Source organism: Mus pahari, chromosome 5 (assembly GCF_900095145.1).
Source record: "Mus pahari chromosome 5, PAHARI_EIJ_v1.1, whole genome shotgun sequence".
Taxonomy (NCBI): domain Eukaryota; kingdom Metazoa; phylum Chordata; class Mammalia; order Rodentia; family Muridae; genus Mus; species Mus pahari.
The window spans coordinates 159,257,127-159,281,761 of NC_034594.1; the positions used below are offsets into that span (position 1 = coordinate 159,257,127).

The window sequence follows — 24,635 nt, forward strand, 5'->3', positions numbered from 1 at the left end:
GCATTAGGCCATACAGACATTCAGCTAGAAGAGTTAGTAAATCAAATATGAAAGGAATGCAGCTTGAATAACATAATGCCTATGTATGGCTGCGTCCCAGGAATCTGCTTGGAGAACCTTTCGAAGAGTAGCTACAGTACCCTTGTGTGTGCCTGAGCTTCAGTGGCATGTGTAAGGCCTGACCACACACACAGCGGGCTGGCTTGGTGGGGATTCACATCTTCGGGGTATTTCACAATGACAGTCACTGCTTGTGGCTGGTTCTGGTCAAATGAGATGTTACTAGGATTTCTCTTGATCTTTAATGGTGACAGTTATTTTCTGAAGCATCTGAGATAGATTTTTAAAACTAGGTGACTCACCGGTGATAGTTTATGACCCTAGATGTTTTGTTTTGCAAGCACACTATTCTAATAGCTGTTTGACAAAAGAAGCCGACCCTGCAGACCCTCATCTCCTCATTGGAAAGTAGCATCATCCCGGCTGCTCTTCTCTTTAAACTGCATCTTACTGGGGAAGTGGGTATAAGCCTCCTACTCTGGAACCTTATGTTTATAAGCTTTTACGTGATGCTATCATGAAATATAAGCCCCCTCCCCGTGTGTCTGTGTGTGCATGGACCATTTGTTACTATTTGTAGGGTTGGACTTAAAAGACCAGAGGTCTGGATGATTTGTATTCATTAGCCTAAGTGGCTGGACATCCCTCTGGAACGAATCTCCTGAGATTGTGTTAAGAGAGAAACAGCAGAGTGACACCCTGGGGGTGTGGGTTAGGGGGCAGGGCTGGAATTTACATTTCTAACAAGCTTCCAGGTACTGCTGTATGTAGGTTCCATTCACCTGCTCTAGAACGTCTGTCCATACCTGACCCTGGAGATGAGATGAAAGGCCTCACAGACACAGTGCCGTCAAGTAGCACAGACTGACCTCAGGCCTGCTCTCTCTGCCTTCATGATTTTACTGTGGCCACCCTCCCGGTTACTGCCTGCTTTTCTTTCTTTGATGATTTCTGAAAATGGCTTATGTTCTTTATAACCTAAAGTTTCTAGAATGAGTTTGATTTCAAGTTATGAATCTTTATACAGGTTTATAGTCTGATTTGTATATCTGTGCAAGCAGAAATTTTCTGTAAAGTGTATCATATCATTTGTGATGTAGTTATACATACTAATAATGCAATTACATATCTTAATTATCATAATCACAAAAATACAATATCATTTTGCTTTTATTGAACATGTAATAAAAAGATAAAGATAAAACAGACAATAATTTTGACTTGGTAATGGAAGTTAAAAACTACTTCAACAATTGTTTCAAATCTGAAGCTCGCCTTCATGTTTCAGAACAGATTTACTCTGTGCTGCCATTACTGGAACAACCACTAAGTGTTTTATTTAGTTTCATTTATAGATTGTAATTGTGTAAGCCCTTAAAAAAGTTATGTGTGGATCAGTATTCACCGAAATCCCCAGTCGATGGGACATAAAAGTACCCAGGCTTTCCGTTTATAGTCAGGGTCCTTCTCTCCTGTGCCCTAAATGACCGTTACACCCCTATGCATGCTCCTCATTTGGTCTATAAAGAAGAGATTAACCGCTGAGGCCCCAAAGCTCTGTCACAGACCGAGTCGGGTGCTTGCTCTTCTACCAGAGAACTGCTAGTGTGTGCCATCCCCTGCTAGTGTGTGCCATCCCAGCAACAAGTGATGCTTAGAGGGATGAAATTCTTATGAAAGTGCCATTTAGGGAACAAGAAACACAAACTTAGGATGGCTGGTGTGGGCTCATGCTGCACGGTACTTCTGTTAAAGAGTGAATCAGAGAAAATGGGGTTGGCGTCAGTCTTATGCACTGATTTTGCAGGGCAGAATCCAGAAGCAGTGCCTTTAAACTCTTCTCCTTTGTTTCTCTATCCTAAGCTTTCCTACGCTGGGGTGACCCCAGATCCTGTTGCTGGTTGTGAAGTCCTTCTGCCTGGTGGGTTTGATGGTTGGGTTGCTGCTTTTGTGTTGATCTGAGGGATTAAGCCCAGGCCTCAGCCTTGCATGCTAGGCAAACCCTTTACCAGCCCACGGAGATGTGGGGCTGAATGTACAGTCAGATTAGCTCACGAATGAGGAAAGATGCTAGACATTAATTCTCTCTCATAGATGCTCTCTGTGAGCTGGGACTCAGGAGATAGAACCGTTTGTCTGTGTCTTAGGGTCGGGGATTGAGAGGGTAGGAAGTTGTGAGTTCAACATTTTTCCTAAATAGTCATCTTTCCATACACAGAAATGGGATTTTTCTTCAAAAAATTATGTAAAAGCAGTGCTTACCATTTTAATTGTTCAAGTGTTAGATATTAATTCTAAGAGATGTGTTCTGGTATGTGAATTTGTTAATATAGTAGGAGATTCTGTACTTGAAAAGGCTATTTGAATTTACAGTTAAATTGAAAAATCTTCATTTTCCTTATCAGTTATTGTTCTCCACTAATACCAATTAATTAAATTAATCTCAGTATGGCGCCTAGCCCATAGTAGGTGTTCAGCACGATGATTGTGTAATTAAACCAAAACATTTTGATTGTGGTCTTAGATCAGAGCTTCATGGATGGAATGTGGGGCCTAGCAGAAAGCTCAGTATTTGGAAAAGAAGCCTTTTGCTGGTGTTAGAGAGAAGCCTTTGCTGCTGTTCGAGAGGTTTTCATAGGAGGGAAGGGCCAGCAGCTCCCAGAGAGAGCTGTATGGAGCACCTGGCTGTGGTAACCAGGCGCTAACTCTTGGGATGATTTTGTTTGTTTTTTAAGAGAAATGAGCACTTCCATCAAACTAAGATGCCGAAGATGCCTTCCAATCTGGGCAAAAACGCCTCACAGACTTGTATTAGATGTAAATGACTGAATCCTTCTGTAATCTCTGTAAATATTCAGATTATTCTTTTTAACCATTGATGTCTCTGATTTTGTATAGACTGAGCAAAGCAGGTGCCATAGTGTTTATAGCATATGCAATCATTTCGTTCTTTGTGATGTAAAAACACACTTGTGAGAGACTTCCTCTCACAGGTGAGAACATAGAGCTAGTAGCATGCATTCATTCCCACCGTGCATAGCTCCCATTGTCTAGCCTACAGCCTGGGAAAAGTTACTGAATGGGAGGATTGGAATTATAAAATTTGCAAGCTTCTGCCTAACACTACCCACACGCTCAGCACATGTGAACTGTGTAACAGTTCTGTGTGAAACATGTCCTCTTTCCTTGGTGCTTAAAGTAAATAAACGCCACTCTGGTGTTGTATGTGGAGGAGTCATGAGGAACCCACAAGCACTGTGCTCTCTGGTCTGGTTCTTGTAACTGAAATGGCTCCGTGCCATATTTAACAGGAAAACTGCATAGTGCACCACCAGGAGACCATGCTTAGTAGAGAGCCTGGCAGCTGTTGCATCAGACAAAGCTTTAAGACGTTCAGTGAAAGGCGACCATATTCTTCTTCTCTTCTTGTGGGCAGAAATAGCTGCACTTGGATGTGCTGTGTTTCAGCATAGCCTGCAGTGGGGAGGCCAGGCCTTGCTTGTGAAGCTAATTACCTGTCCAGAGTCTCACAGATGCTGGTGGCTCTGGCCACTGCTGGAGCTCTTGCTAGGAGGGGTGAGCCCCTCCTTGTGCTCCCTGTCCACATCTCAGGCAAATTTAGTATGCTTCTTTTTAAACAGAAATATAAGTAGCACCTTCAAGAAAAAGTAGATATACAATTAAGATTCGTATCAAAAGCTCCAAGATGTATTGTTTTTGACCATCTGTACCTCAGCCATGTTTAATGACCCCCAGACTCCCAGCTGGGGTGAGAGAGAAGTGTACTTGGGAATGGCCTTCAGTAGTATCTTGGTGGAGGTCCTTTCTCTTTTGTAATTGGTTTTCTCACAGCCAATCTGTGGGACTTCCTTGTCCTCTGCCTTTGACTGGTCATCGTGTCTTCTGATAGTTGCCACTTGGTTTCTGGGAGGTCAGTCCAGTCTTCCAGATGGTCACTTGTTGGTCTCTCTTACCTACATGACAGTTCAGGAGAACGGGCCTAACTCAAGGTTGAGAAAATGACCTCAGAGGAGGAGAGGCCTTTCCAGTGTCATCAGCCACTCCCCACTTGAGGAAAGTTTCTTTCTGGGGATGGTTCGCAGTAGAAGATCCTGCCAATAAAATGTACTTCAGTCTCTTCTGAGATTTTTATCCTCAAGAGAGCACATCAGGCCACTGGCTTTGGGTTGCATTTGTAGGAACTGCGCATGCCCTCCAGGGCTTATGCTGTTCGGACTTTGTACCTTTCTTCTGTGTTTATACCTTTTATGTGTAAAACCTCTCCCATCTTTTTGGCTGCTTTGTTTCAAAGCTTTGGTTTACCTTGTAAAGGTTCTAACAGCGACATGGAGTTCATGTGGCCTATAGTGAATTCTTCTGTGATCTCTGGGCCCATACTTATCACTGGCTAGAACCTTGCTCTCTGGAAATTGCCAAACCTGTGCCTTGTTTTCAGCTTCCACACCTGATTCACCTCTCAGATCAGGTCCTCCTGGAGAGCCTGGATTTTTGTCGTTGTTGGTATAACAGGTTGATGCCAGTCTCTAAGAGGAGATTTTTTTCCCAGGGTTCTTGTTTTGGATTTTTGCTTGCTTGTGTAGCTCTCTTGTCAGCAGCATGCAGGTTTTATTCTCCTTTCGTCTCTACTATTTTCTGAGCCTTCGAAGTGAAAATAGGTGGGAACATCAGCTGTTTGGCACTTCAGGCTAACACTCTGTTAACGCACTGAGCCCTTGTAGCTGCTCCCGTCCCTCTTCTAGCAAGCGCAGGCTGCCACTGTCGTAGCCACACTCTCTGTCTGCTGGGGTTGCACAGCTGTGTGGTTCTGCAGACCCCAGGCCTGGCCACATCTTTGAACTCAGCACTGTGTCTGTGATGGACTGGAGTACTAGGAATGCCAGAAGTAGATCAGAGACGTGGACGCAGCATCTCAGCTCTCAAGCCTTAATGTTGGGAAAGAGCTTTCACGTGCCAAGGACCAGGGTCTTCAGCTCCTAAGGGGAAGAAGAGTTGCCATTGCCCAACAGTAATCTGTCACGGCAAGATTCTCACCTTGTATCGTACACTCTTGACCCTTTCGTCATCAGCTTCTGTAGCCCACATATTCCACTTAACAAACTTTTACCCAAAGAAGATTCTGTCATCATTTAAACATCTTCTCTCTTGCTCTCCCCCTCCTCCTTCCTTCCTTCCTTCCTTTTCTTTTCTTTCTTTCCTTCATTCTTGAGATTATAAATACATGTTATCCCCCTTCCCTCTCCTCCCTAGAAACCCTCCAATATACCTGTTCTTGTTCTCTTTCAAATTCATGGCATATTGTTTCATTTATTCTTGATTCATTCTCTCTCTCTCTCTCTCTCTCTCTCTCTCTCTCTCTTTCAAATTCATGGCATATTGTTTCATTTATTCTTGATTCATTCTCTCTCTCTCTCTCTCTCTCTCTCTCTCACACACACACACATTTATAAAGTACATGACTACAACCTGTTCAGTATGTAATGTTACTTTACTTGTATGTATGTATTTGCTGGGTTGATGACTTGGTTGGACTACAAAACAAGGAAGAAATTGGTGGGTATGAAAGTCATATGTACTGTATAAGTGAACTAAAATATAACAGAGAGGGTGATGTATTTTATTCTCGTTAAGCTTATATGATCTTCCTGTAAGCTTTGTGTTTCAGACTTGCAGCTGAGATTATTATGTGATGTAGCATGTATTATCAGACCCATTGTTTATAGATAGTAGATTAGAGATATAGCGATCTGCATGAACTAAAGAATAAAATTTCCTCTGTGTGTGTATTAATAATTCCTGATTTTCAGCACTCCTAACATTGAAAGAACTATGTCAGAAACTTTGTTTCTCTATGCACACCAAGTTGCAGAAACTTGCTTTTAAAAAAAAAAAAAGAAAGAAATGTTCTTTTCTAAAATCAAGGTCTTTTTGTAATGATTGCGTTTGAGGGACTCCACTTGTCAGCTCCTGGGACTCACAGACAGTTCTTCTTAAGTGCTCTGACAGGACATCTGCACACACTAGCTCTGAAGCTGCAGGGGAACCCTCCCAGACATTGCCATTTGTTTTAGTGAGAGCAGAACTCTGGACTCGTGCACATTTGAATAGAGCATTTGGTTAATGAGTTGTCTTCCAAGGAAAGAGCTTAACAAAAAAAACCACAGAGGAGTGAGAAGTCAGCTGACACTGACTGACACAGCTTCCCTCCAGTGGGCAGTGTGTCACTGCTGACACCCAAAGGACACTGGGAGATCTCAAGCACAGATGCCCTTGGTTTATCCCTTGAAGCTGAGCCATGGTAATTCTTTATGGAGGCCTTGGTGTTACAATGAAAAACATGGGTTTACTCTTACTCATGGAGCAGAGAGTGGGTCCTGCTAGAAGCAAGGTGTTTTGTGGACCCTGTGTGCTTTGTATAGTGAACTCAGTAATAGTCATCACTTCCTGTGTTAATAAAAGCAGATACTTTGGGATATTCTTGAAAGTGAAGGAGGGAGGGAGGAGGGAGGGAGGGAGGGAGGGAGGGAGGGAGGGGAGGCTGCTCTTACCCCACTCAGCGCAACACCCTTCACATGTGTTCTGTTGCTGCTGCTGCCCTGCGACTCCAGCTTGATGAAAGCACCCAGCAGCCATGGCACAGGTGGCACTCAGCCCATGCCTGCCACTACTTCCTGGTCCTCTGTGCTCCCTTCCCTCCTTTCTTCCTTCTCTAGGTTTCAGTGTGAAGGCATTGAAAGTCCCGTGACTCCACCCTAAGCAGGCTTCCTTCCTGTACTGTAAGGCTCTTTAGGATGAGTATTTCATCTTTAAAGTCACTTAAAAACTCCTGGAGCTTTAATGTAAAAACACAAAACAAAAACAAGCTCTAAAAACATTAATTCTGATGGAGATTTTGAAGCATCTTTGGTTAAAGCTGATATGCTAACTTTATTCTCAGCAATTTTTCCCAACATATATACTCAAAACCAAATGATTATACTACAAATACTGAGTAGTTCAAAGAAACAGTAGGCAGAGATGTATATTCATTAAGCTTTTATAGAAATACATATATAAATAAGTTGTAAAGCAATCATGAAATCAAGCCTTTGGGCTTTATCTACTGCCATTGTTCCCCAGGCCTTGAAGCCCTCACCATGGCTGCGCCAATAAAGCGTTCCCTAAGTACATAAAGGCTCTGATCGTTAAGATTTTTATTGCCAACCACACATACAGAGCTGCAAATTGCCTTGTTTCAGATTTATTATGTATTACTCCAGAAATTCTATAAAGATCAAAAGAACTGATTACAATGTTGACCTTTGCATTAACTCATCTGAATTTAAATTCAAGTGTTTGATTTGGGAAAATAAGTCCATTTATCATAGGTCTGCTACTGAGGGGATTGTGCCGCGCTGATTGGGAGTGCCGAGACCAAATTTATTTATTGAGCGTGGGCTCGAAAATTGTTTGTAGGACAAGAGGAACAAAAGTTTGACCTGCCATTGTGTAGTACCAGGGGAACACTGTGACCATTGCCCTTTTCAAACGCAAAGCATTTGCTGTTTCAGTCTTGTTTGATAGAGTCTCCAGATATTAAATTGAGCAAATAGATACTGTTTTAATCACATACCCATCCCGTGGTTAATGTTAACAACCCTTCCCTTACTAAGAAAGATAACCACTTCTTCCAGGGAAACCCTGTTTTTAGAAGATACCGGCTTGCTCCCCATCCTGAAGTAAACTTAATAAGTTAACCTGACTCACACTTTTCCATGTTTTTGCTCTTTGATTTACTAAGAAACTATTAGTAGGCAGTGCCTTTCTGTGCAGAATTATGAATTCAGTTAACGTTCGCCTACTGAACTGTTTAGTTATGGACACAAAATTTGAAATTTAATATCCCCTGCAGTGTATCCCACCCCTAAATGGCAAATCTTGTCCGTATTAATATACCTTTTCACTTTCCTCAATACTCATAGAGTGCTAGAGCATCAACTGGCAAAGTGAGCAACGATGGCAGTCAGCTCCACCAAGTGCAGATCTCTTCCTAAATACCTGTGCTCTCTGATAGTGTAAACCCTTCATAACCATGCAGTTAGGACTCAGCCCTGCTGACTATAGCAGTGATGGACAGAGCTTGGCCCAGAGCAGCCTTAAGGACCCATAGTGGGGGGTGGAGGGGAAAACACAGTCTGGATTAAGACTTGTATGCATCTCAATAGGAGGGCTCCGCTCTCTGCTCTCCTTGGTGATTAACCTTCCAACTCCAGCCATGGAAAGGCCAGGAATATTTCTCATTTGCTAAGATTCAGAGAGCAGAAGTGAAACAATTGCCATATACCTTTAACACTTACAGGATGGCTGTCCTGCATCTTAAAGTGGGAAAATACAGCAAAGCATCTTATTTTCCTCCCTCACCTTCTGTAAAGTATAACTGATGACATTTGGCCCTTTGGACTATATGTGGTGAGAGTGTGCATGTGTGCTGGTGTGCATGCATGCGTGTGTCTGCGTCAGGTGTCTTCTCTCTTCTCTTGTTCTGCGCCTGTGGTTTTCTCTTTTCTTTTCTTTTTTCTTTCCTTTCCTTTCCTTTCCTTTCTTTTCCTTTCCTTTCCTTTCCTTTCCTTTTCTTTTTTTTTTTGGTGGTGGTGGTGGTTTTTGTTTGTTTGTCTGTTTGTTTTTGAGAATTTGCTTCTCGCTGTAGCTGAAGTTCACTCATTGGCTGCAGCTGCTCAGGGAGCCCCAGGGCCCTCCTGTTTCTACCTCCCAGTGCTGGGATTACAGGTGTGCATCTCCACACCTGGCTGGGTCCATGTGAGTGTGGCATTTCACCAACCCTTTTCAGACTACTAAGGAGTCTACAAGCATAGGACAAGAGCTGATAAAATTAAATCCCACCACCATGTGTTATCACTTTAGTAACATTTACTCATGGTGTGAGAATTTGCAAAGCCTATGGGACACTGATGGCGGGCGTTGCAGGTGGGTGTCACCAAGTGTTGGGACAACAGCTTCAGCTTGCTCCTCTTGAGCTCACACTTAGTTCCAGTCTGGCTTTAGAACCCCATTACAAAGCAGGAGTGATTTTAGCCCCTGCCTTCCAGGAAGCTTATGCAAATGTTCTTGCAGGACATCTGGATTTCAAAGAAAAATTTAAAACAGAAGAAAGGGATTGGGTGTCTGCGTGAACTCAAGTGAGACAAAGCCCATGTGTCTTAAGGCAGGCTGGTGGAGGTCTTGTGCTGTGTCACTGTTGTGCGGTCTGAGAAGACTTGATCTTGGTCCAAGTCTATAAAGATCCACTTTCACAGCTGAAAAGTAAAAGTCTGTGAACCCAAGTAGTGTAGCCTGCATGCAGGAAAATCTACTTAGAAATCTGTAAAAAGAAGCTTTTTAATTTCTTTGAAATTGACAAAAATTGATCATCTTTGAAGGAAGGAATCTCTGCAGCCGATCTGAGTTTCCCAGTGTTGGCTGACTCACTGGATGACTGGAGCGCATAGGTGCCAGCAGGACCATCTCGCCATTCCCTAGTTACCTAGCTAAGTAGTGTCTCTCTGCCTCGATGTGCTCTGATGAATTAGACTTTTTCATTCCACCTTTCTTTCTTATCAGAAAGCTTTGTTGTTTTGGTTTTTTGTTTGTTTGTTTTAAATGCGGGATGATTCATTCACTTGCTGCGGAGGACAGGGTTTTAGGAAGGGAGTACCAGCCTAGCAGTCAGTGTGAGGAAGTAGCCTTTTATATACTCTGCCCATCTCAACTTCCTCCAGCTAATTAACTTCAACTCAACAAATATTTTGAATGCCTACTTTGTACAGACATGATCTTAAATAAACCAGGTAGAAAAATTAATTGAAGCAGGCCCCATGGCAGAGTAAAGTAGACATGTACATGAGCTACTATGGGTGTTTGCCAGTGCTGGGATGGTAGAGGCTTAGGGAGAGTGAGGGAAAAGGAGTAAGACAATAGGACCCTCCCATTTCTAGGCTTATGAAAATCATTTTCAAACCCAACACAACAATACGATGGTTTGGTAACATATTTTAGAGAAAATGCTGGGTTCTTTTTTTTTTTTAATTTACATTTAAAAATTGTGGTCTAATGATTTAAAGTGACATGTAGTTTTTACCCTTGATTTTTATGAACCATAGTTATTTATTAAGGATTTAGTGTACTCATAGTAGTTATTACCTGGGCAGAACCTTCCTAATGAGTAGAAAGTCAGCTGTTAGTGTCAAAGTCATACACGGTTCACCCTAATCACAACCACGCCCAGAAGAGGTCAGAGCAGAGAGTGGGCTGATGTAAATGGAGACTTCCCCAGGAAAGAAATCAGAAATTCACCTTCATATTTGGAGAGATGGAAAGTCCCAAGCTCTGGGAGCCCAGGAGGAAGCGTGAGAGGGCAGTGAACAGGAGCATGAAGGCGGGCAGGACAACTCCAGCACAGACGTTTGCATCTTGGGCTCCATCTGTCTTTTAAGCCTCACAGAGAAGCTCACAGTCAGCATTAGGCTCTGTTTAAGGGTGACACTACGAAGTGACTCTCAAAGTGGGGCTGAACAGTTGCTCTGGGAGAAGCACAGTGTGTTGCCCACTGTGGGCGCCTCCCTTTTATATACCTTTAGTCATAGCTGCTTAGGAGTCTGAAGCTGGAAAATTACCTGAGCTCAGGAGTTGGGGCCAGGCAGAGAAGCAAGCAGGGCTCCCTCCCATCACAGCACGATGGAAAGACTAAAGCATAGAAACGAGACTGCTTCATCTCCTGTAGTAACTTGGTGCACTGAGTCCATGCGGTGACTTAGCGTGGTGACATCAGCACAGTGACTTAGTTCTATGACTTAGATGCTTCACAAACTTTCTTCCATGTGAGACTAGAAAAAAAGCTAAGACTGACCAATGCTGAAAACTAAGTAAATAAGTAAAAATAATATTTTAACTTAAATTAAAACTTAGACTTAAAGCAAAGAAGCTGACCTGAGGACTGCACTAGCCTGTCTGGGTGGAAGAGATGGAAGTGCATGGGGAAGGATGTGCGCTCCTTCTGTCAGTGTTATGTTTAGGGAATACCTGAAGCTCGGGGCTTAGTGCACTCTCCAGTGGGTGTAGAGTGAGGAATAGAAGGCAAAGTTCCCAGAGGAAGAGATACATAAGTTGGTAGCATCACATCTTGCTGCTTGATAGACTATTTAATTTTGTTTTTAATCCATGTTCTGAAGGTCTGGGGACATAGCAATTCGAGAATGAAGTCCCAGGATCAGTCTCCAGCTTGCATGTGAAAACTGGACCTATAATCCTAACTCTGGGACAGAGCCCTAGAAGGTCACTGTCTAGCCAGACAGCCTAGCTTAATAAGGAAGTCACAGGTCCCAGTGAGAGACCCTGCCTCAAAAATGCAGTTGATGACTCCCGAGTGACTCCTGGACTCCACAGGCACATTTGTAAACATATATCCATACACACGAGCAGACACACACTCATACACGCGCATTCATAGACACACACAGTACAAGAATTTAATTTCCACTATAAACGAGAGCTGTCTTTACTCACAGTGATAAGTATGTAGCTTTGAAGTTTTGCTAATATTTTAAGGAATCAAATTATTAGCTGAATAAAGTTCTTTATTTGTTGCATCAAAACACTCAGAGAAAGAAGGAAAGTGTAAGTCCCAGAGAAGAAAGAAGTGACAGAGAGATAGTTTGGGTAAAGTGAAGACCAGTAAAGCTCCACCAGAAGTGTTGGAAGTTGGAATCCTGTAGGCAGTGGGTGGGGCCACTGGCGGGGTTTTTGGTCCACTGGTTGCTGCCTGCTCATCCGCCTTTGGTTCCAGTTCTGAGTCTGCTGAGTTTCTGCCCACAACTCAAGTAAGTTGTCTGTTGGCCCAGTCAACGAACACTATAGGTTTCATTTTTGTGCATGGAAGCTTTTTGAACAGTCTTGACTTTGACTTTAACTGAAGCTACTACAAAAGCTGAGATCATAACTCACTCCTTGCTAGGCTTACTTCCAGTCAGCTCACTAGCCTCACTGGAGCTGAGCAAGTAGTACTTGACATTGAGATAACATCTGGTGTAAAAGGGTTTAAATCAAGTGATTGGAACGAAAACCTAACAAGGAGTCATCCTAGCAATTAGGTTGGAAGTGAACTGTCAAGGGAGTTGATGAAGCCGATTGGGGCTATAAAAGCTAGGCTTGCTATTTCTGATAATAGCTATGGGTGGCAGTTTGAATGAGCTGTCCCCCAGTCTCGGCCATTTGAATTCTGGCTCCTGTTGTGGCAGCCAAATGGGTGTGGCCTTGTTCTGTGCGCTCTGAGATTTTAAAGACTTTGTATTTCCAGTGGCTCTCTCTGCTTTGTGCTTGTGGTTCAAGATGTGAGTCCTCAGCTTTTTGTCCCTGCTGCCATGCCTGCCACACGCTGCCACGTGCACATTTACCCTCTGGAACCATCAGCTCAAGTACACTGTTCTGTAAGGTGCCAGAGTCCCAGTGTTTTATCACAGCAGTGGAAAAGCATGACAGTATACCGGTGTCCGCTGAGACTGGAACTTTGTGTAACAGTTAACTTCAGCGTTAGGAGGCAGTCTCCGCTGTCAGTTACGTTAGGTTGGCAAAGCACGAACTGGGACAGCTTGGCTTAAAAGTTCAGACCCACTTCAGTCACTTTATGTCAAGACTATCCATGGACTCAGATCACAGTGGGTGGGGATTAAAACAGAACTCAGGCCTTGCAGAGTCAGGCAATCCTAGCACTTCACAGGGTGAGACAGAAGGGTCACAAGTTCAAGACCAGCCTAGAGAAGGTAATAGCAAGGCCTGCCTTCATAAATAAATAAAAGTAAACACAACAAGAAGCATGCATGTTGCTGCATGTGTGTACTTCAAGCACTCAAGAAACTGGAGCAAGAGGACTGCCAAGAACCGAGGGCCACTTTGAGCCTCATAACAGAAGACTTCATCAAACAACCTCAACCTCTAATAAAATAGAGAATTTCACTTTTAATATGACTTTGTTACAAATTTAAAATCAACTTGGCTTGTTTGAGCCTTCGGTGTCTATCTGGTCTGTGTTCCCATCGCTTTCAGGTAAGGTTTGTGTCCTCATTTCCAGTCACTGCTCCTCGTGCCCGTTTTCTGTGTTTCCATTCTTTCATTATATAAAGTTCAACTCAGCTCTCTCAGATTCTTTGGTGGATCAGAAACAAAAACCTAAAGCCAGCATTTGGGAACATGGGCCTAATCAGAAAGCCTCCTTGTGTGGCTGGCTGGGCAGTCCCCAGTCTCTCTGGATTTCATGTAGTTTGAGTTTGCAGATGCTGAGCCAGCAGGGTTTGGGTTGTACAGTTCTTTAGGCACCCAGCACACTTCTGGATGGAGAGAAAGTGTTCCCATCCCCCCTTTCATTGGTGGGAACTGAGCAGTTGAGTGACCTGTTTTCTAAATGGAAGGAAGAATGGGGTAGGGATAGGTGGCTTTCTCATTGTCAGGCACAATTGAACGTGGTACAGGCAACAAGATCCCAACTAACAGTTGCCTGAACCAAAGGGCTTGACTTTTCTGCTTTGAATTCTTGAAAGTCATAAGTAGAGGGTGTGGCTTACTCAAGTGAGGAGACCAGGGCTAGAGTGAGAGCCTTTAGTTCTTTTGGCCTTTCACTCCTAGTTAGAAATGGACATGAGTATGGGACAGACCAGCTGAACAAATGCCACATGGGTCCTTGTACAGGCACTGTGCTGTGGAAGTCCTCACGCCGCTGGTAAGTGACTGGAGCTTACACGTGACCACCTCCAGCTGACTAGTGTGACTCACGTAGAAATAGATAATTTGCCTGCATCAGTTTAAACCACAGTCTGCCATAGAATATTCTAGAAACATGAGCTTGTGACCATGTGATTACTTTCTTGAAGTAGACATTGGCCAAAAGATGTTAAAAGTTACAAGTTATATTGGGGATTTGTTTTTTGTTTTTTTTTGTTTGTTTGTTTTTTGCAATTTGTTGGGTATGTAATATATGAGGCCATACTTTCACTATCTTGTTACTAAAGCTCCACCTCTCTAATAAGTTGTCCATTCCCTCATTTATAGCTTGAAGAGTACATTGCACATGTTTGGGCTTGTGGCCTTTCCCCTCCCCTCAGATCAAACTTGCATTTCTTTCTGTTAACTTATTCATTTATTTATTTTACATCCCAATTGCCCCCCCGTTCCCCCCTCACTCAGTCCCTCACCTCATTCCCCTCTCCCTGTCTCCTCTGAGAAGGTGGACATCCCTTACCTGCCATTTGCCTCCCTATCCTGGCACATCAATTCTGTATAGGGCTAGACACATCCTCTCCCACTGCAGTCAGGCAAGGCAACCCAGTTAGGGGAGGGAATTCCATAGACAGGCAACAGCTTTGGGCATAGCCCCTGCTCCAGTTGTTGGGGGCTCACATGAAAATCAAGCTGCATCTATGCTCCATATGTGCCAGGGACCTAGGTCCAGCCCGTGCATTCTTTTAGAGGTTCTCAGAACAGTCTCCAAGGGTCCAGGTTAGTTGACTCTGTTGGTCTTCCTGTGGAGTTCCTATCCCCTTAGGGGCTGCGGGGCTGCAAGCCTTCCTCCTATTTTTCCATAAGTATCCCCAAGCTCCATCCACTGTTTGGCTGTGGGTGTCTGCATCTGTCTGAGTCAACAGCTGCTGGAGCCTCCCAGAGGACATCATGCTAGACTCCTGTCTGCAAGCAGAACAGTATCATTAATAGTGTTGGGAATTGGTGCTTATCCATGTAATGGGTCTCAAGTTGGGCCAGTTATTGATTGGCCTTTCCCTCAGTCTCTGCTCCATCTTTGTCCCTGCATTTCTTGTAGATGGGACAAGTTTTGTGTGTAAAGTTTTGTGGTTGGTGGGGGTCCTGCCTGGCTACAAGAGATGGCCTTTTCAGGCTCCATTTCCCCACTGCTATGAATCTTGGCTAAGGTCACTGCATAGACTCCTGGGAGCCTCCACTGTCCCAGGTCTGTGGCACATCTTGGAAATGCCCCCCACCCTTCACCCCTGCCAGCTGCAGATTTCCATTCATTTTCCCAGGCCTGCCTCCTGTCTCCCCACACCTGATCCTGACACACCCCACCCATTTCCCTCCTCATTCCCTCTCTTACCCTCTTCTCTCGCTCTATCTGCCTCCTAGGACGATTCACCCTTCTAACTTGTATACTTTACCTACGGTCACTGACAGTACAGCTTACCTGGATTGGCCTGCGTCACAGGGCTGAGTTAGTTGCCTGATGCTTGCTTCAGTAGAGCAGCCACAGGACTGTGCTATTTTCAGTTGTTCTCTTTGCTAAATGTATGCTGGCTTAAAAATGTGCAGCCATCTATATGAAAGGATCTGTGAGATTCTTAGAAACCATATTTTAAGTATAGAGACCAGCTGTAACCTTTTCCCCTTGATTTAATTCAAGATTCCACAGAACCCCATTGGCCTTGTTGGGAAGTAACAAGTTGGCTCCCTTACCAAAACAGTTTGAAAAACACAGTGGGAACCATGCACGTATCTAGACAGGTGACTGAGGAGCATGTGATGATGTCATGCACCACCTGATGTGCATAGAAAGAAAACGGTGGCCCCTGACGTGTTATTGGTCATGTGATTCTTGAGTGTGAAAACAATTTGTACCCAAGCACATGAAAATCTTCGCAGTTGCCTCAGATCCTTGGGTAAAATGTACACCTAGAATTTTCATCTGAAAAGCTGTCTTAATAATTTGTTAGGTTCTAAGATGTGTGCTGAGTCAATTGTAGCCCTCTGACCTCTTTTACAACCAACTATATATACATATATGAAAGAAAAGTTTCACATGTACCAAGCTCTGCAGCATAATTCTCCTAGAAAAGAAGGCTATGACAATCTCTTTTCTTCCTAAATCCTATTCTTTATATAATTATATAATAGACTGCACAAGGGCATAATGAATGCATAAGGGCAAGGTCACCACATTCTGTATTATATGTGTATTCACACGTGCGCTTTTGGCAGGAAGAAAATGAAACATTTTAATTTTTATTATTTAAATGTTTTGTGACAGTTGAATATTATTGTAAGGAAGGTTGTGAGTATCCATAGATAATAGAATTTCAATATACAAATACTTACTGTGAGCTACAGTATGTGGTGTGTATTTCAAGCTAATAACCAGGGCTTACGATGTGTCAGTGTGTCATATCCCAGTGGTGTCTGATGAGATGGGAGGTTATCTTATATGTCAGCCAGATAACCCTGTGGACACTTTTCAGCAGGTAAGGTAATGGGACTGAATTCTGAAGTGAGGGTTGAAATATATTGGAATGTTATGACATATGAGAACTATATCTTTAAAAATGTAGTTATTCTTTGACATTATTATGCTGCTGCTGCTGCTTAACCCTTTCAATGCTAGAGAGATGGCTTGGCAGGTAAGAGCAGCAGCTGCTCTTCCAAACAGCCTGAGTCCAGTTCCCACCGCCCACAGGGCAGCTCGCAGCTGTCTGTAACTCCAGTCCTAGGGGATCTGACGCCCTCTTCTGGCTTCCTGGCACTAGGTACACATGGTGCACATGTGGTGCCCACACATGCATGCAGGTAAAACACCTATACACATAAAAATAAATAGTTAAAAAATAATATTGCCCTTTCGCAATTGCTATTTTTCAAAACAAAAATACTTCAGCCCAAACACAAGCATACTAATGATGTTTTAAAATTTTTCCTCTGTATTACTGTTTCTAGCGCTGTGTATTTAAAGATTTGTTGTTATTTTAATTTTATATATGTATGTGTATGAGTATTTGCCCACATGATTGTATGTATCTCAGAGGCCCGAGAAAGTATCCGATTCGCAGGTACTGGTATTAAAGGCATTCGTAAGCCGTGTGAATGAATGGTGGGAATCGAACCCAGGTCCTTCTGCAAGAGCAACAAATGTTCTTAGCTGCTGAGCCATCATCTCTGGAGCCCTCTAGCACAGCATTTTTCATAAACATTACACATAATGGCAAGCCATTTTTTTTTTTTTAGATTAAGAATGGTGTTGAATTTAGTTCTGTCTTTTTTAAATGCGTTTTCAAGTTAATTTTGTCAGGCTTCGCTCTGCACAGTAATTTGAGCAGAGATTTGTTTCTTCTGTATGTGTATGTTTTTAAAAATGAGTCATAGAAAACATTTATTTTTAAAAGTACATGTGAATTGCTTTGATTTGGATTGAATAAGAAAGTGCATATTTATGGCATATAAATTGCAGTTTGGGAAGAATGTGTAAATTCTCAGTATAATTTAAGCACGCAGATTTCATGAAAATCTTCAAGTGCTGTGTTGTCCTGTGGGCGTGTCTTGGATCCATCTGCATCTGCTCCTGAGCTCAGCGTCCTTACAGAGTGCATCAATGTGTGTGGTCTCCCTGAAAACCAGAATGTGGCAAAATATACATGAGGGATTTTGGAAGCCCCTGGTCAGCCAGTAGAGGCCACTCATAGCTTGCTGTAACTAGATGGAAAATGAACCTCTGTCTATATAGCTCTGTTGAGCATCATTTTGAGCTGTGGGAAATTTAAATTGTAACTCAGAAAAAGATTACTATAAACTAGTATGAAAGCAGTTGCCACTATGTATCTTAGTTATGCACATATGCATCTTAGTTATGCACTCACAGAGGTGCATGATTACTATTAGAACATGGAGACATTGTTAGTAATCACACCAAAAACATGAATTGATGCACTTGTTATGATGATTAATACTCTAATGGGCTAGTAATTTTAAATTCCCAGTTCATACAGACTTTTAACTGGGAGAAACTGTGTACAATAGGGATTTGAAATCATTCCATCATATACTTTAATCATATGTTGATGTATTTTATTTGTATATATACATATATGTATATATGTAGTATGTGTGTATAGTGTGTATACATATGTGCATATACATTACATACACATATATATATTATACACACACACACACATATATATATATATATGGATAAGTTTTTTGCCTTGATATGCTCTCTTCAGTCAGGTGCCCCTGACTGGGTCTTATCAATCCCACGTACACGTATGTGGGTTTTGCAAGTTTTCCACAGAATTGTTTTTCCTTTTTTCACATGTTGCTTTAAAAGTAAGTGTACCTGTGTTCTGTACCTTTTGTGATTGTAACCAGTCAGTACGATGTGAGTGTGGGTGGCACAGTGAAGTATTTACTCGCCCTTGCCTGTCTTGGGGCAGAGCTTTGAGAGCAGCAGTGTTGAGTGCTCGTGGAAAGTGCCTGAAGATGTAAATGTAATAACCATTTGCCAGACTGCCTTATAGAATATTAGCTCTTCAGCCTTTTTTAAAAATGAAGATAACTCCGGAGACTGGCAGCCAGAACCAGTTTCCTTCTGTCTTTTTGCCCCTAGCCCCCAACACCCAGCTCTTGTTTCCCATGCCCAGAATTTAAAGACTTGCCTTTTTGAGGGGGTTATTTTCCTTAATATCTGTCACATGGATTTGAGTGACACATTGGTTCAGGAGTGCTTGGCTGTAAAGGCTTGCTTCTCTCCTCCATATTGTCAAACTAATCATTATTCTGAAAAAAGGAAACATTTGTATCTGGACAAACTGGCAGGCAGTTCTTCAGGCCTTGGCTCCCTCCAGCCTGGAGGCTACAGGGCTTTGACTAGCCAGGCCTCGGCAAGTTGAGAAGCCTTCTTTTGAATGGCAGCATGCCATGGTTAGTGTTTGTCAGTTCAGGCACCGAGGCAGAATAGTGTGCAGAAGGCACTTGGCTGGGGTGGAAAGTGAGTACAAGGCTGGCGGGAAGGGCTGCTGGAGGCACAGGGCAGAGCTGCTGCCTCCTCGGACTGCTGCCGGGGTGCAGCTGCATTCATCTGCAGTCTTCAGCGCCATTACCCTCCACACTGGGCAGCCTTGTCCCAGTCTCACAAGTGTGTCTCAGCTCAATTTAAGGTTTAGAGAGGGATATGTCAACTGAAACCTGCAAGAGGTTTTGCATTGGGAAGATGAAAAACAGGTGCTGTGTTAGTCTCTGAAAACCACCAGTCATCACATTGAATTTCATGATGGAGAACAAGAAATGAGGGGCAGGGTGTTCCTGGCTCCACGTGTTCTGTTAAAAACTGAGGGGCTAGGTGCTCCCCACAGAGCCACTTGCTTGCCCTTCCATTCTGTCAACAGTTGCTCTTAAGCACTGTGGTCGGGTGTTCATCTCTCACTACCACAGTGTTTTCTGAGGGCAGCTACTTGGCTACAATCAACAGCAGCAGCAGCTGCGATCACCAGAGAATCTGTACCACATGCAGACCTTCTCTTTCTAGCTGTGCAGTCTTATTTTACATTACAAACAATGTAAGCAACAGTACTTTACTGAGAACTACATTCACTACCAATGTAATAATACTTAGCAGCTGAACCCTAAAGACTTAGGGCATGCCATATGATGTCTGAGATCACCATTACTAATACTGAATAATTACATAAATGTTGATCTCTGAGTTCTACAACTCCCCAAGAACTCTGTATCATGCAAATACTGTTTCTATTTGAAATTCAAAGTACCTCTTCTGCTTAGTTGTATGAGCTAAAAGCTTTGGTCCTAACAACCTGGACTACCTTGCTGAACATGTGATGGTACCTATCTCATGTTCTGGGGAAGCAGAAGCAGGCGGTTCTCAGGGTTCAAAGCCAGCCTGTCTACAGAGGAGTTGTACTCCAGCCAGGGCTTCATAGTGAGACCCCATCTCACACAAAACCCCAAAACTCCTCGACTATCTGAATATTTGATCTGCCCATTTAAAGAAATGTGACTTACAATAGTTTGTGATTTCTTTCTAAAACTTCTCTGGACTTAATCACTTTATAATGTGATATTGGAAAGTTTTGGTTTTATGGGGTTTTTTTTGGGGGGGGGGGAGGCTGCACACTGGCCGATACCTCCAGCTGTGTTTGTATTCTTGGAGGTTAGTTGTTTTATTATATGTGTGTATGTGTGGACATAAGTGTGTATGTGTGTGGAGCAGATATGCGCAGAGGTCAGAAGAGGGCATCAGACCTCTGGAAATGGAGATGGTTGTGAGCTACAGCTTAGTTGCTGGGGAACAAAGCCCAGGTCCTCCAAAAGGACAACACATGCTTTTAAGCACTCTGCCACCTCTATCCTGATTCCATTTTATTTTTATAAATTTTATAGATACTGAATTAATCATAGAACTGTTAGGAATTTTTACAATTCTTTAACTGTTTTTGAACGGTTAATTAAGGTTAGCATAGTATGCATGGTATATCATGCTAATAATCAGTCATATTAAACGTTTTGAAAGTGTAACTGGCCTCAGACTTTAGGATGGCCCTGCTTTGCACTGTGGATGCCATGCTCAGGTTTTGGATAAGGCTGCTTCTTGTATGACATTGACCTCTGAGGTATGACCCTTACAGTATCAAGGCAGCGATACTTTAGCTCATTTTTGAAGTGCTAAAAGGTGTCCACTTTGTCTTCCTTTAAAAGCAAAATATATGTAACTTAAAGGAACTACAGTACAGTCGCTTGTGTTTCTCCAAGGCCATGACCAGGTAACTACACGTGTGAAGTTAGTTAAATGTCTACATTTGATTCTTTAAATCTACGAATTATATGCTGCAGTTGAAGGGAGCTTGCAGTTTTTTAGACATGTGTCCAATTCCTGAGAAATACCCAGTAATATTATTTTTGACTGGATTGAAAGCTTACATTTGTATTGTGGTATAAACTTGTTATAAGTTCTGTTTTATTATATTTCCCTGTATTGTTTTCATCAGGCAATTTATCACATGGGTATATGCGAAATTTCTTCATCTATTAAATTTCAGATTATGTATTTCAAGCCAGAGCAAGATTTAAACATTTTTCCCGTAAGTGTAGCTTCAGGTAAACAAGCAATTCCAGCCTGGAAAATAGCTGCTGCTTCTGTCAACATGCTGTTTATTTTTTCTCTGAGATAAAAAGTTCAGTTTTCTGATATTTGTACCAAGATAAAGTCAGTAAACAAGATTAATACAGTGTGGAAAAGGTTGTCAGCAGCCCTGGCAAAGGGAATAAGTTGTCTGTACATAGACCATACTGTAAACTGAATAAAAGTGTCAGGTCCGCCATGAGCTAATGTGATCACGGACGTCTAACAAACCATGACACAGGCCTGGGCGGCTTCCCACAGCCCCAGTGTAGAAAATGGATTACTGTGTCCCAGGGATCCCTGCTGGAATAACAGGAGACTCTACTTCAAGATGGCAGTGGGATGTGGTCCTGGAGCACGGCCAAGCACGCACGCGTGTGCTCCTGCCCTGCACGGATCACTGTCATCTCCTGCACAGTGCCCTGCTTGTATAGGAGTGCCAGAGTGGATGTGTGTTACTCAAGGGAGAGAAGAGGAAAGTGTCTCCAGAATGTTCCTTTGTTAGGCCATGCTAGTTTTACTCTGGTGTGGTTAAAATGGCTCTCGTGTAATTAAACAGGAATAACTTTTGTCATGAAGGCACGTGACTCAGAGTCTTTGCTGGATGTTCATAGCTTGTCATCAGGAGCGACAGACTCACCCATTCATGGCTGCCTTTTGCTCCATTAGAGAACCTTGGGTACAACAGGAATTCTTTGGAGTTCATAACAAACCTAAACAGTTGTCACCACAGAAAAAACACCTGGTGTTTTCTTCATAAAACTTCTAATTCATATAGACATTAGGGAGAAAATATTGTTCCTTTTGCTAAAATTATATTTTACTCAATGTAAATACCAAGGTAATTCCTTCCTTTGTGAAAAATATATAAAAAGAGCCCTTCACTGCTCTTTTGACAGAAGTTCTTGTATACACTTGGATTTGCACATTTTAATGCAAGTATCTACCACAGAGCCGCTTGCCCAGAAGTGGCATCTGCTCAGGAGTGGTCTGGTTGACGTCTCACACTAGTGTGATAGTGTCTGGATGGGGAAGTCACTACTCTGTTCTTGAGCCCAATGTGTTCACTTGTCATGATGCTTTGACAGTGCCTTACCCTAGTGTGGCACCTCTGTTAGACCAAGAGGATCTAACTCCCTGGGGGTTGGCATTTCAGGGTCGCTGGGCACCCAACTCAGGTCGGAACCAGTCGGAACCCTCAGAGGACTCTTCTTACCAGGCCTTTTGCTCCTTGCAGTTTTCCCTTGGGTTTGAAATTAATGTTCTTTCCTCCATTTAGAAAGATGTCTTCAAACAGAACCAGCTTTGCATTGTCGTTAGCAAGCCATTGTGACTTGTTTCTGTCATTTGTTTTCAGATGTCTGCTCCTGGCCCTGTCAGTAACAAGAGGATGGTTCACTTCTCCTCAGAGGCCCATCACCCTGAGTGAGTGCTCATGTTTCTGTAGCGTGCTTGGGTTATCCGTCTGTTTCTCTAGGGAACTAGTCAGTCCTTGTGAATTAGGGCACTTGAATCTGTACCTACTTTAGGAGCATAATAAAGCACACAGTGGTGACAGTGGAAGAACAACTGTAGCTGAGCCCATGGCAGATAGAAGGACTGTGACTGCATTCTTTATTTTGATAGAGTTTGAAGTTCATGTCCCATTCAGTGAAATCTAGGCCCTGTGTAAAAGCATTTAAATCTGCATGACATTGGCCTGTAGCAAGCCTATGTGCCATCCCTTCTGTGGTACCAACATAAACGTCTTCATGATTGCCTCTGCACTCTGGCTTTTGCCTGCCTGCCTAGCCTTTGCTTATCACAGTGAAGACCTATAATGAAATCAAACTATGTTTTCTTTAGCAACAAACGTTCAGTAGGTAAGTTTACATAGTTATCAGTTTGTACGACTTTAGATAAGATTTCTTGGTGGTAATCTTAATTCTGTAGTCTTATTGGAAAACCCTGTCTCATGTGGTAGTTTCATCTTATGTGTCTCTTCTGCCTTCTGAAGTTGGATGAAATTGAGGCCTACCAGATGTGGAAAGGCATGAGTTTTCAAATTGGTTTTTGCTAAAAATAAAAGTCTAATAAAGATCTGCTTTAAAACAAACAAACAAACAAAACAAACTGGTTTTCTTTGAAAACAAAAACTGCACCCTAAATAGAAAACAAGAAAACAAACTATTGTCCAGACATAGAAAATTGATATCAGAATCTCCATTGTCTTCTTGCTTGATATGATGAAGTTTTAAAAATAAATAAAACTCAGGACAGCAGCCAGATGTTGTATTCAGTTTTTTAACATTCATTTTCTTCTGATGAGCTGCAGCAGCAGAGGCAGGTAGATGCAGAACTATTTTAGGTCATTCCTTCTGGTAGAGGAAAAGTGTGAATGTTCTGCGGGCATGCTTCTTCTAATGCTGCTGCAGTCCTGTGTCAGCCCTGAGACTGATGGGGCAGGCCCTTAGATGGAGTCACTGAGTGGAGACCCCAAGTGTTGATTTAAACTAGGGCACACTGACCTGCCTGTGGGACAGGGCAGTCTGCCCATGCTAGCACATGGAAAGTGGGGCAGAAGGATCAGGAGTGGAACAGGCTTGGGGCCCGCCTGGCTTCATGAGACCCTGTCTCTAAAACTGTGGTAAGTAGGGAAATGAGTAAGTAGGAAAGATCAGAATGCAGACCCCAGTGTTGCATCTAAATGCAATGGGCGGGGCTTATGCTCAATGTCCCTCTGTCTCCTCCACCTCAGGATGTCTGTCCCGGGTTCTCGGTCTGCTAAGATGCTCCAGGAGTGGCGGGTGTTAGGTTCCATTCCCATGGGTGAAGCCTGCCTCTGCTTCACCACAGAGAACTCCAGCCCTAGATAACTACAATCCCTTGCCTTCCCATGGCTATAGTCCTGTTCCCAGTGTCTGTCTCTGTGACCTCTTCTTTCGCATTTCCTACCCATTGCCTTCTTTATTATCTTTTATGTCATTGTAGAGTCCCTGTGGATCGTTCAGTCTCTAGCTTTCCATGGTTCCAGAGTAAATTACTTGCTTTTGTGACTCAGGTTCAGATCTGGTCATCATCTTGTTTTACTTAGCATCCCCACTGTCATCTGCCACCAGTGTGGACACCTTAGCTGTCATCCACAAACACCCTGCACTGCCACACACTGACTGACACCCGTCTGCCACTATCCTCTCCATTCTCAGCACATAAGATCTTCAGATCAGGTCGGCTTCTATGCTCTGAGCCTGTATGTCACCTCTGCCCTGTGACTTGGGATTGGCTCCTGCCGGGGCTCTTTGCTAGGTACAGACGTACAGACATACACCGACATCATTTGCGGTTGTTTTGTTTCAGTTTTGCTTTTCTTCAGATTTATTTTTCCCATTTTTGTTTCCTCACGTAAGTAAAGAAAGGGAGCTTCTTTTGAAAAGCTCGTCGATATCTTCTAAGGCCAATGGCTTCTCTTTCTCCCTCTATCATCTGTATTCCATCCTAGGCTGCTGTATCAAAGCACCACAACGTACCCTACTGAGACAAAAACCTTACCATTTAGCCAGGAAACCCTGGGTCTGAAGCAAAGCTGGCGGTATGGTTAGCTCCCTCCTGGGGCTGGGGGGGGGGGAGAGAGAGAGAGAGAGAGAGA

General features: G+C 43.1%; 1 protein-coding gene across 1 annotated transcript in view; it reads left to right on the forward strand.

Moving 5' to 3' along the window:
• Gpatch2 (G-patch domain containing 2) overlaps positions 1-24,635 on the forward strand; it is a 135,746-nt gene that overhangs the window by 67,671 nt on the left and 43,440 nt on the right. Inside the window, exon 6 of the mRNA XM_021198659.2 lies at positions 22,368-22,435. Within this exon, the coding sequence (XP_021054318.1) occupies positions 22,368-22,435 (68 nt within the window). The remainder of the gene's footprint in view (positions 1-22,367; positions 22,436-24,635) is intronic.